This window comes from Barbus barbus, assembly GCF_936440315.1.
Source record: "Barbus barbus genome assembly, chromosome: 12".
NCBI classification, from domain to species: domain Eukaryota; kingdom Metazoa; phylum Chordata; class Actinopteri; order Cypriniformes; family Cyprinidae; genus Barbus; species Barbus barbus.
Window position 1 is genome coordinate 26,433,963 of NC_136740.1, and position 13,514 is coordinate 26,447,476.

Below are 13,514 nucleotides of genomic sequence, written 5' to 3' on the forward strand. Positions count from 1 at the left end.
GCAACGGGGTCAGCCCCGCCTCCTCACTAAGATAAAAGTTTTTGTCTTTTCCTTGCTCAAAGTTGCTCTTAGATTGGTCCTGAATCACTCTTAAGCTAAGACTCCTAGTTAGAAATTTTTAAGCTAAAATAGGAGCTCTCTGAGAGGATTCTTAGAATCTTTATGAATACGGGCCCAGGTCTGTAACATAAAAGGGATGTCTTAGAGAGGCAGAGTCTCTCAGAAGTAAGGATGGGCAGAGGCTCTCCAATCTGTGAAAGAGTGCGTAAAAAGATTGTGAAATACTTTAAAAACAATGTTCTTCAACGTCAAATTGCAAAGATTTTGCAAATCTCATCATCAAAAGTTTCAGAGAAACTGGAGAAATCTCTGTGAGACCTTTGTTGGATGCCCGTGGTCTTCGGGCCCTCAGACGACACTGCATCACTCATCGGCATGATTCTCTCATTGACATTACTACAATCCAGATCTTTCACTTATAGAGAACATTTGGCGCATTATTAAACGAAAAATACGTCAAAGACGACCACAAACTCTTCAACAGCTGGAAACCTACAGTATATATCAGGCAAGAATGGGACCAAATTCCAACAGCAAAACTCCAGAAACTCATAACCTCGATGCCCAGATGTCTTCAAACTAGGCATGTGCATCAGCGATCGAGTACTCGGCCATGACAGCGATGATTGATCAAGAAAACGATGATCGTGAAAAAAAAAAAAAAAGTCTGACTGGTTATAGCAGTACTTTGGGCGGCACCCTGAGCTCTGATTGTTTAGTTTGCAACAGCATGCTGTTCAAAGTATAGACGTGAGATGAGAGAGAAGCTTGGCTTGAAGTCACGTAGTGATGTCTGGGTTAGCTACATACATATCTGATTAATCTAATACAGGATGCGTTGGGATGTTAACATTTATTTACATGCAGCTGAATGCACTGTATATTACCAGTGTTTAGTTTCATGCTCAAATGCAACTCCCGATATTGAGAAGGTTATATTGCTTTTAGATTACTGATATATATACTGATCCTATAATAATGCAGCAGTGATGTTTTTCGTCATATTTGTTCAATAGGCATACTTCAATTAAAATTGTTTTCGTACTTCGTATGGCTTCGAAAACATGCAGGCGATTTTAGGAATCACTTGATAATGTAGATGAAAATATAGCACAAATCTGCCATAAATATTAATGACATAAGCTTTATAATGAGAACCTTGCCCGTGTTTCAGCGCACTGTTTAAAAGTGAAAGTGAAAATTGAAAGTGATGTGACATACGGCCAAGTATGGAGACCCATACTCGGGAATTCATGCTCTGCATTTAACCCATCCAAAGCACACACACACACACCATGAACACACACCCGGAGCAGTGCTCAGCCATTTATGCTGCGGCGCCCGGGGACCAGTCGGGGTTCGGTGCTTTGCTCAAGGGCACCTCAGTCGTAGTATTGAGGGTGGAGAGAGCGTTGTACATTCACTATATGATAATCCACCCAGTGTTTTTTTTTTCTTTCTTTTATCTACTAAAATCTTTACCCCTTTCTCAAATCGAGCCGATCTCGGTGTGACGTCACATGGACGGAGGCCCCTCCCACGATAGTTTGATTGACAGTAGCTTTTAGCACAGACTGCACTGGTGTCTTACCTCAGACCCGCCCTGAATGAGCTGTCGTCAGTTGTTTCACCACCGGAGCAGATGTAAACAAGAATGACTCCTAAGCTACTGAGGTGTTTTGTTGTTGGATATAATGATGAACATAGCAGTCGTCATTTACTTCCGTCATCTGAGCCGCTGAAGAGGATTGGTTCTGAAGGGAACTGATGCCTACTACTACTCATTCATGATCCAGCTTCGCCTCCATAAGAAGTGAGTACAAGGTTTTTTTAAATGAATCTTTGCAAATCGCCTTTCCTAATAATGTGCCAATTAGCAAGTTTCACGATGAATGCGGCTAAAGTAAACACTCCCTCAGAGAGCGGCCAGAAGAGAGGGGCGGGGTCAGCAGAGCGCATTAACATTTAAAGGAGGATGACACAATATGGTAAAAAAGGTGTTTTTTACACTACAAATGAGAAATTTTAATCAAACTGTTACAGGCTTTTCATTAAGACTGAAGAATATCATCAACTTGTGGAAAATGGGTATTATATGACCCCTTTAAAGCGCTCTCTCCACCCTCAATACCACGACTGAGGTGCCCTTGAGCAAGGCACCGAACACCCAATTGCTCCCCGGGCGCCGCAGCATAAATGGCATGGCTGCCCACTGCTCCGGGTGTGTGTTCACGGTGTGTGTGTGTTCACTGCTGTGTGTGTGCACGTTGGATGGGTTGAATGCAGAGCACGAATTCCGAGTATGGGCCACCATACTTGGCTGAATGTCACTTCACTTCACTTCACTTCACTTCACTTAAAGCGCATCACGGCGGGAGCTCTCCCTCTCTCTCGCTCGCTATAGCGCGTAACTTAAAGTTCACAGGCATATGCATCCTTTTGTGCAGATACAAACTGTAATGTTACGTTTATGTTATGTATCCAAGTTATCTGATTAATATCATAGGAAGTGTCATAGAACGGGTTTCAGTTTAATGGCATAAAGTCAGCTTCACTTCAGGCAGCTATTATTTTTTAGATGCTTCTTTTTTAATAACATTGCTGCATCATAATCACAATCTAACATCTAATCATGTGTTCATCTTTCATAGACATGTTTTCATGCCATATTTTTATTTTCAACATTCATTTTCATAACAGTCTTCAGATATTTTCATGATCTCCATTACGGCCATGTACATTCACAGAGAGTCCTGTGTATTTAAAAAAACCAAGGTGGCCCTGTCCCGTCACGGGCCTCTGTCCAAGCATTCCTGAGTGCCGTGGAATCAGATATCACCCCAAAGGGCAAAACACAGCAAAGGGTACAATGTGGACTTAGAACGACACGTGACAGGCAAGGTGTCTTGAGACCACTGACACACTTTGTCTCTTTTCAATGAAACAGCACCAGATTTCACTCGTGTGAATTAAATTTCACACTAAACACACTATACTGTGTTCCCAAGGCAATGTTTTGAAATAGAACACGCTGAGCAAACACTAACACCAAGACAAAGCATATTCAATGAGCAACGTAGAATCTGAATCATGCTCCAAGCTCAAGAAAAACTGAATTAGGTTAGATACACAACAGTGAGCCCAAAAACATACCGAGAATATCGTAGCTCCTCTGATGGTCCTCAGATTCACAATGTCTCCCCAGAAGTCCTGCATCATTCACAGACCATGGGGAGGGACTTTAAAACTTTGTCACTTGGAGAAAATCAGACAGCACTTAAGACCCCATTTTCTTAAATGATAAGGTCCGGAAATCTTGATCATTCAGCCAGCTCATAAAAACAATCTGCTACAAGAGCTAATGATGAAAAACAAAGGTCAACCTGAAGCGTTAAATCATTTAGTTAAAATCAAAAAGTACTGACAAGCTACAATCAGGATCTGTGGAAGAGGAAGTCTCCACGTACTTCCTTAGAGCGGCAGTCTGCTTCTACCAAGATCAGGAGCAAAAGTGTCTATGTCACACTGACTAGGAAGCAGAAGTGAGAGAATACAGATGCTGCCAGTGCACGCTCATGCTGACGTCGGACGGGTCTCACTCCTGGTTGCAAAGACCTAAACATGAGGTGTTATTTATATCTGAGTGTGAGGGTGTGTTGTTGTGAGCGTGCATGTGTTTTTCCACGAGTAGGGGTGAGTGCTTGGCTTCAAACAGCACTGGAGCTATACATGGCCTGAGCGCTAGGAAGCTGCCGGGACAGAGTGTCATTGCCCTGAGGTGTTAAAGGACATTCAGGGTTTGAAATATAAAGCAATATCACAGGCTACTATTAAAGCTAGGATAATCACATTATAATCAACAAATCTGTCTACACTGCACAATGAATCTCTTATTTACACAGTGTCTACGCCTTTTTGATTATTATGGGGGTGTTCTATTTTTGTTGCATCGCTTACAGTGTAAAATATATTGGAAAATACATCATCACTGCAAGCAAATGGTGTGAAAAGTATCAAATATAAAATCAGATTGCTTAGACTAATTTAAATGCCCCTTACTCACCATTGCATTGCACTTAGTTATCATTGCATTGTTCTTAAAAACTCAACACCTTAAAGTGATAATTCACTCAGAAATTCTGCCATCATTTATTCACCCTCATGTTGTTTCAAACCTGTATAATTAATGTTGAACACAAAAGAAAATATTTTGAAGAATGTTGCCAACTAAACAGTTGCTGGTAGCCATTGACTTCAAATTTTTTCATACAATGGAAGTCAATTATAGGGCCCTATGAAATCAGTTTTATTTTTTCCCAAATACCATTTTATGTTTTTTCCCAATTGTAATTTTTCTGGATTAATTTTCTTTCCTTCATTGTTTTAATGGTTAAATTAAATTTTATAAAAAAAAAAAATTAAAAAAATAATAATATATATATATATATATATATATATATATATATTTATGTGTCTAATTGACATAAAACTCATGAAACTTACAATATTTAACAGCAATTATTAAAAGTTTAACAAATATAAAATTTTTAAGGCCCTATGGAATCGGTTTTATTTTTTTTCTCAAATTTGGTTTTATTTTTACCAAATTCAATTTTCTGGTTTTGTTCAATTTGAATAATCAAAAGCACCTATAATGAATTGATTTTATTGACAATAATAATAGTTAATTAATTAATTTTTTCAGAAATACCATGTTGTGTGTTTACATTTTTCTGCTAAAAATTCTGGTAAATAATTTTTCTGGTAAATATTCCTTTAAAATAATGTTTTATCTATAGTTTTTACATTAAGAAATATTTTTAAAATAAAACAGTTTCTTCAAGTTAAACCAAACTTATTTTTACGGGTTGGCCTTTAGGTTTCTGTATATGATATGGTGAAACGTTTTCTCAAAAGAATCTGTCCATGTTTTCCACACCGAGGAAATCATAGGGCTATGGCTACCAGCAACTGCTTGGTTATGAACATTCTTCAAATGATCATCTTTTGTGCTCAACAGAAGAAATAAACTCATAAAACTTGACAGTGAGTCTTGGTGACAATTTTCATTTTTTGGGTGAACTATAACTTTAAGCTGGCTAAATTAATGTGGAAAAAATGTTAGAGAGAAGAAATCATTTACATTTCTTTCCATAAAAGCACTGATAGCAAGTGTAAAAAAAAGTCCAGCAAAAAGTTGTGATATCGAATGTGAGAAACAGAACAAATGTTTCATGTACACATACTAAACAAGTAGTAGGCAAGCACACTGATACTATGCTCATGAAGAGGAAGAACGCACACCTGTTGCCCCTGACAGAGTATCCTTTGTGGGAAGTCAGTGCCATTCAGCGAGTGAAGCTGTTAATGCCTGTAATTAAATCCGAGAAGCTACGCTGTCTGTATCAGTGTTAATTTTGGCAGGCATTTTTGATTTAGTCTTAGTCTTTATCTTGAGACGAAAATGCTTCATAGTCTTAGTCACATTTTAGTCATTTGAGTCTTTCATAGTTTTAGTCTAGTTTTAGTCGACGAAAAGTTATTGCATTTTTGTCAACTTTCAGTCAAACTGTAGTTACCAACATTTATTTTGGTAGCCATTTTATATGTAGTATTCAAACAAAAATAGTCATTAATTCTTCTCTCTTTAGACCAAATCAATTAAGCTTAGTTATGAGAAATGTGAATCAAGGATTGAATTTGGAAAAACTGGAATACATTGAAATTTTTTGGTAGAGATATAAATTAAACTCATTTTTCAGATACAGTAGGTTTACTTAACAAGTATACATTTATTTAACATCTTTTGTTGGTTAACATTTATGACAGATAATTAGGAATGCTGTCCATTTAAGACGGAAGGTATGCATGTAATAGCCTACTGACATACATTCAGTTTTCACCCACCTGTTTAAGCTCACTTAAACCATAACAGACTGTATTTCCGTGAGATACTCTACATTAGAGATATGTGGACTGCTGTGTGTGTATTTGAGCGCTGAGAACTGATCGCGCGCTGTATGAGAACTGAAGAAGTGGAGCGCGCGCGAAAGAGAGCACTTCTATCAGCGCGATTCTGCCTATCGCACCTTCACTGACTTTAAGTTAATCGACAATGAATTGTGACTCCCGGGAAAAATGGGACGTCTGGTCACCCACTCCCTAACCCTTCGGGTGCTGAGGCCATTGTTTCAGATCACTAGTTCGCGTTTTGGTAGCCTATCCGTCTGTATGAATGGAGAGGGTTTAAGCAAAGAATAATGCAATTTGAAAAAGTCCTATTCTAATCTAGAAGGAACCATTGTTAAATGGATTGTCTAAAAGAAAATGTGGATGCTTCAAGATTCACTCATTAATATTAAGTGAATATTATCAGTTGATATACTAAGCATTTTCAAAATTTACCAAAATACATCACCATATTTGAATTTTGAAACAATTCACGTGGGCAAGTGGTTTTGTGCCCAAAAAGTCAACATACATAAACAAGTTACCCTAGCCATTTTCTGTTGTCTAAGCATCGATCATGCCAAAGCATTACTTGGGCCCCATGAAATCCATTTTATTCTGTTATTTTCAGTTTAAATTTTTCTGGATTGTGTTTTTTTTTCTGTTTTAATTTTTCTAGACTATTTGTTTTAATAGTTAAATTAAATGCACCATTCATTCACACTGAACATGCAGGATTCATATTTAGATAATATTTTTTCTCCTTAATATTCACAGACGCATTGCATTTTGGTTAAGTGTACTTGACCTACTTTATTTATTCATCAAAATTTTGGAAAATTCTTTCCGATTTTATGACCTGATTCCATCCGCATTTTCCGCATTGCAGAAATCATTGGGCTCTACATTACAGACACGTCAATCACAGCTGTGTAAAACTCACTCCAACTTAATTCACAATGAAATACTGCTACCCTGCAAGCACCTTTCACTTATACTTTGTCAGTAAGCAAACCAAAATCACGATGATTAAAAGAATGTGACCTAGAAATGCAACAACTCACTTTCCAATAAACACTGATGATGCATGAAACTTTATAATAGCCACATCTGCCAGCTAAATCATACAGGTTGCATACCAGTGCATATTCAGTAAATCACATTATCTGCCTTATAATTATGCAAATAGGCATGGTAATCCAGGGTTTACAAACTAGACCTCAGGTTTAAGCATGAACAGTGTGAAACATGAAACAGGATTACCTAGGATCACACTTAACTAGGGCTCGGAATGGCAATTCAATTGTGAAAAGTAACAGGTTACACATACAAGGTGACACAGGAAACACATGAAAAGGAGACTGAAAAACAACAAGAGAGATGTTTGTAGAAATGATGGTGTGCTTTAAAGAAAACGGAGGACAAACGTTTGAGAAATTCCCACTTCTTATTGTGCTTATTTATTTTTAATGTGTATGTGTGTGTGTGTGTGTGTGTGAGAGACAGAGAGCACAGTCTGATCTGTGATTTTCTAATCTTAAATTTCTGATGTTTTTAGCATTTACTGTAGTACTTTATGTATAAAGCAGTTTGTTGAAGGAGCGTGTAATGATGCTGACAGTCATACACAAACCAGTGAGCTTTGCATGGGAATATCTTTTCCTTATTTGGTTGTGGCCTGGCCCGTTACACCAAACTAAGCATTGTAAACCTAATGCAGCCATTTATGAATACAATACTGTTGTAACATTTACTAATCTAAATCTTTCTCGGATAAGCTCATAAAAACATAAAACAGACTAATATTAAGCATTGAAAAACAGACTTAGCACTGCTGAACAGTCTCAACCCCTCATCTAAGATTAACAAAATATTTTATGATGCAAAACATGCACCTCAAAACTCACCTCTGAAGAAATGCTTTGCCTGTTTTTACATGTGATCAGATATTTTGTCATCTAAAAAAAAAAAAAATCCCACACATTGTGTGCTCATTTATGAAATATTTTGCAGCAATGAATGTATAATGCATTATGAATGCAATCCTGAGGTAACGTTCACTTTTGTAAATCATTTTCTCAGATAAGATCATAAAACATCAAATAGATTAAGCTAATACTAATACCAAAGTCTCTTTAAGACAAGTCCTGTCACTCGGCGGCCATCTTTGAAACGCCTCTCCGGCATCCAAGTGCAGCTCCTATCTCTTTGAATGGGGAAACATCAAATTCTCCAAAACTGTTCACTAAGCTTACGATTAAATTTCATATTTGAAATCACCAATGAAATCGGACAATTGTGCGCATGCGCAGTCCTGAGCGTGTGTCTCAGAGCACTGAATGTTTCTATAGCAACCAGGACTTCTAACTGCAGCTGCAGTGATGCGCTGACTTTACCGATTAGCGATTGGCTTCTTTCATTCAGAAGGCGGGGCTTCCTGCGATTGAGCGGCCATATTGAGAGTTGCATTTTTCCCCATTCAGAACAATACCAGTGACATGTCTTGGGTATTCTATAGTCTTTGCTAATACCAATACTAATCCCATACAAAGCAAACAGACTTTGCACTGCTGAACAACTCCTCATCTAAGATTAATAAAATAGGCTATATTATACAACACAAAATTGCACAACAACAAAATAAATGCTTTAACTTTTTTACATGCGACTGGTTATTTTTAAAAATACATATAAAAATTATACTCCTCCTGTGCTCATTTATTAAACTTTTTTTATTATTATGGTTCTATGCTCATTTATTTACAATTTGCAGCCATTTATGACAATAAAACTAAAGTGACGCACTATTGTAAATCATTTCTCCAGATAAAACCATAAAAACAAAACCGATTAAGCTAATATCAAGCACTGACACAGACTTTGCACTGTTGAACAACCCCTCATCTAAGATTAATAAAATATTTTACAACACAAAAATACACAACAACAAAACTCACCTCTGAGGAAACCATGTAGACAAACTATTTTTACATGCAATTAAAGATTCTGTCATTTATAAAAATCCATATTTACAAAATCCCACTCCTCCTGTGCTCATCTATCAAATATTTTGCAGCCATTTATGAAAATAAAACTGAAGTAGCGCACTATTGGAAGTTATTTTCTCAGATAAAATCATAAAAACATGAAATAGATTAAGCTAATAACCATTGGCAAACAGACTGCTGAACAGTTTTAAATCCTCATCTAAGATTACTGATATTTGTTTGATATTCTATGATGCAAAAATGCACAACAAAACCAACCTCTGAATAAATGCTTTGACTATTTTTATCTCTGCTCATTTATTAACTATTTTGGTGACATATATATATATATTCTTTATGCAAATAAAACTGCAGTATTCTCAGCTCCATTTAAATCCATTCTGCAGATTCTCCCTCAAAATGAAATGTTTCAGATTCCCTCTAGGCCTAGTTAATACACATATTGTGCCAACATTACGCCTGATCAATACGGAGTTAATGAATTGCATTTTCAAAGAATCACTGTCAACAGTTGTCAACAAGTGGGACCGGAAAGACTTGTTGTGAATTAGTTGTTGCAGAGCAACTGTGTTGACTACTGCACGCTGACAGGTCACAGCACCTCATACTACTGTCCCCAACTACTCCAAACCTGCTGAGCTTACAGCTGTGCCCTCTGTGGCTTTATCAACAGCAATGTCTGCAGGGTCCCGGCACCCCCGAGAGCTGCTGATCCTCCAGCCAGAGAACAATGCCAAACTTCCTGTCTAATCTATCATCTGAACCAGTGCTGTAACGTTACGATACCGCACACTCAACGAACCATGAAATCTTCCCTCATCACCAATACCCTGACAGAGTGACGGCAGAGAACAGTGGAGCATCATTGTCCTGAAGACACCTTTGTGATGATGAATAGCAGTGAAGTCAGCAACAGGTGGAAATCACAACAAGGCTCTTTGTTACGTAACAGGAACTGGCCATTTGCAACATTTTCAGATAAATAGAACGCTAACTTTGTTTAGTGACATCTAAACAATATACATACTTATGCAATAGCCCACATCCATTTCCTCATCTGGATTCCAGTCTCAGACTCAGATTTGCCATTTGGACCTTAAACAGCATTACATAATATTGACAACATACGCTGTTAACATTTTTTTAAGCTGTAAATATATAAAAGATTAATAGAGTAGGTTTTACAAAAAAATGTCACTTTTCTGCTTCCAAATTTCATGTTTAATTCAATGTTAGTGGCCATGTCTTTGTAATTAATAGGGAAATTTACTAACAACTTTCTACACCGTTTTTTCAGTGTACCTGCACCAACATGTATGAAAGCTTATTTTGCCACAGAATAAAAATTTAATAAAATTAAATAAAAATGGTATCTGTGTTTTAATTCAGAATTTTGACTTTTTTCAGAATTCTTCAAAAATATATCATTTCCACTCAGAATTCTAAATTTATATCACACAATTCTGACTTTTTTTCTCAGAAGTCTGAGTTTACATCTCACAATTCTGTTTTTTTTTTTTTAGGTAAAAATCCTGACTGTTTTTCTTGCAATTGTGATTTTATATTTCACAATACTGGCTTTTCTTCTCAGAATTGCAAATTTATATTCCACAATTCTTAGTGTATATCTCACAATTGTGAGTTTTATCTCAAAATTCTCTCATAATTACCTTTTGTATTTTCTATTCCGTGGCAAAAATAAGCTTCCATAAACAAACTGGCAATTGTGGAAAGAGAGAAGCAAATAGCAATACAGAGATTGTTATCTTGAGGTTCTGACAACATTAACCACACTGTACTTCTGTATCAGTAATACACTGTCTGTAGGGGGAAAAAATCAGCATAGCAAGCACCCACTGGTTACTGTTTATATGAAAACACAAGCCCTTATGTTCTGCTTTGAAAAAATAATTCAAAAGTAACAATATTCTAACTCAAATGTAAATAAAACAACCATAAAATTAAAAAAATTAATTCATCTTTTGCATGATCTCAGATGTTACAAATCAAGCAAAATATCATGCAAACACACCTGATGCTCTGAACGTAATACTATCTTAGCCGTCCAATGTCTATGTACTGATGATTAGTCAAATCCATTGAATTTTGGATGCTATTATGAGACACAGACTGTCAGCCACTGCTTAGTTTTCCATTTAAAATTATTTTACTGAATTTACAAGCTTACTATGTACTTACTCATAAAAAAGTGTAAGCTTATATATTAAGTGAGCAAATATTCGTACTATATCTTTACTCAATTACGGTTATTGTTCCTTGTAGATTATGTAGTACTGTTTGTATGAAAATATACACAAGCATTGAAAGTGCATTAAGGCTGTTAGTATCTATTGACATGATTTGTTAAGGAAAGGAAATATTTACTGAAGTGGTTATGACTACATGGAAATTAAGCTTCTGAGGAATGAAAGAGATGGACAGAGGAAAGGGCACACTTACTCATGCATACTTATGGAAATAATAATAGCAAGAGAGAGAGATTAATCAATTGTACACTGTACAAATTCATGTTAATGTTGACATTTTAAGTGATAAAAATGAGGGGATTTCAATGTCAAGTGTTCATATCCTGAAAGGATGTCATTATGACTTATTTAAAATCATAGAATAGTGCGTCATTTTAAAAAGGGAAATATAATGGTAACGGTTACATACAAAATAGACCCAATTTCTGTTTTTAAAAAGCAAACCATGTCAGCTAGATACTAATTAAGACAGTATAAACACCAAACTCTTGCTTTAATGTTTATATAGTTTATCAAAACTGTATCAAAAATGAACATTATTTTGAGGAAAGACAATAAAGCATTAAACAAACGTTATAAGGTGTATGTTTTGTGGCAGAGATGGAGAGATCCAGTCGTCTTTCTCCGTTATTGTGACGCAATGATCCAAACGACACTTCCTGGCAGAAGCGTGCTCACCCCAAAACAATGAAAGTGCATTTCCACAGCCACACGATCTCCAAACAAACACCTATTAAGTCCACTAAGACAACGTGGATGCTCCTGGGTCGTTAACAACCCAGAGGAAGTGATGCTTTAAACCAGTCCGCATCCATTTCCCTCATCCCCGTCCCTTTCCTTTCTTTGAAACGAACCGCGAAGAAACGCTCCAGGCTCCCGCAACAACTCAAATCTGAAGAGACAACAACAAATAACTTTATGCTTACTGTGGTTAGGAGCGGTTTCATCTGTTCAGCGCTATCTTCCTCCATTTGTTCAAACTGTGCACTTCTTCCGTCCCTCGCCGGAGGCTGATTTGAATATGATATATCGAAAAGCCCCTTCGTTCGTGTCACAGCCACTGAGAGCGTGTGAATGGTATTTTTACATATATCTGGGCTTGGCAAATCCCGCCCTTTTGGAGATTGACAGGTGATTCCATTCGCTCACTCTCGAGCGACCGGCTTTCTTTCTAGCCAATCACGTCGTCGGAACGACGCTCGTATATGAATATTAATGAGGAGCGGAAGAGTTGATTGACTATTGGTTGGTAGGGAAAAGAACTCGCGGTGAGGATGAGTGTGGGGAAAACTGAACGTTTTGAAAGACGCATTATGGGGTTTTTAGGCCTAATGTGTTGTAGAATGAGAGAGATAACAGTAAACAAAAAGGGATGTCAAAAACTCTCAACAGCTCAAGTAGACAGCAGGGGTCGTTAACCTTTAGGCTACAGACTGACCACTACCTCAGACACAATATGTGACCCTGGAACACAAAACCATTCTAAGTGTCAATTTGTCAAAATTGAGATTTATACATTATCTGAAAGCTGAATAAATAATCGTTCCATTGATGTATGGTTTGTTAGGATCGGACAATATTTGGCTGAGATACAACTATTTGAAAATCTGGAATCTGAGGGTGCAAAATAATCTAAATACTGAGAAAATCGCCTTTAAAGTTGTCCAAATGAAGTTCTTAGCAATGCATATTACTAATCAAAAAATAAGTTTTGATATATGGTAAAAAAAAATACTAAATATCTTCATGGAACATGATCTTTACTTAATATCCTAATGATTTTTGGCATAAAAGAAAAATCTATAATTTTGACCCACACAATGTATTTTTGGCTATTGCTACAAATATACCCCAGCGACTTAAGACTGGTTTTGTGGTCCAGGGTCACATATAGAAAGTTAATAATAACTTTAATTTAAAAACGTTATTGCATTATGCTAATCAGATCGTTATTTAAATTTCATCCTAGTAGTTGCCAGTCCTGCAAGTATTTGCTAGCCCTGCAATAATAAAGTGGATGATAAATAACACATATTGCTATTTATAGCCTAAGGAAATGTTTATATATACATAGTTTATTTTATACATATATATATATATATATATATATATATATATATATATATATATATATATATATATATATATATATATATATATATATATATATATATATATTATTTTAGGTGCTCTAACGTTTTCAAACATTAACTCAAACTGTTTGCAGACC

General features: G+C 36.3%; 1 protein-coding gene across 2 annotated transcripts in view; it reads right to left on the reverse strand.

The window, feature by feature from the left end:
• Positions 1–12,369, reverse strand: part of LOC306877530 (sodium bicarbonate cotransporter 3-like) — a 46,981-nt gene extending 34,612 nt beyond the window's left edge. Inside the window, exon 1 of one of the 2 annotated variants that reach the window (XM_079429338.1) lies at positions 12,211–12,369. In XM_079429338.1, coding sequence (XP_079285464.1) covers positions 12,211–12,255 — 45 coding nt within the window. In that variant the 5' untranslated portion in view covers positions 12,256–12,369. Of the gene's footprint in view, positions 1–3,213; positions 3,664–12,210 lie in introns of those variants that run through there. The other variant, XM_079429337.1, reaches the window with a different exon arrangement.
• Between the last annotated feature and the right edge of the window lie 1,145 nt (positions 12,370–13,514).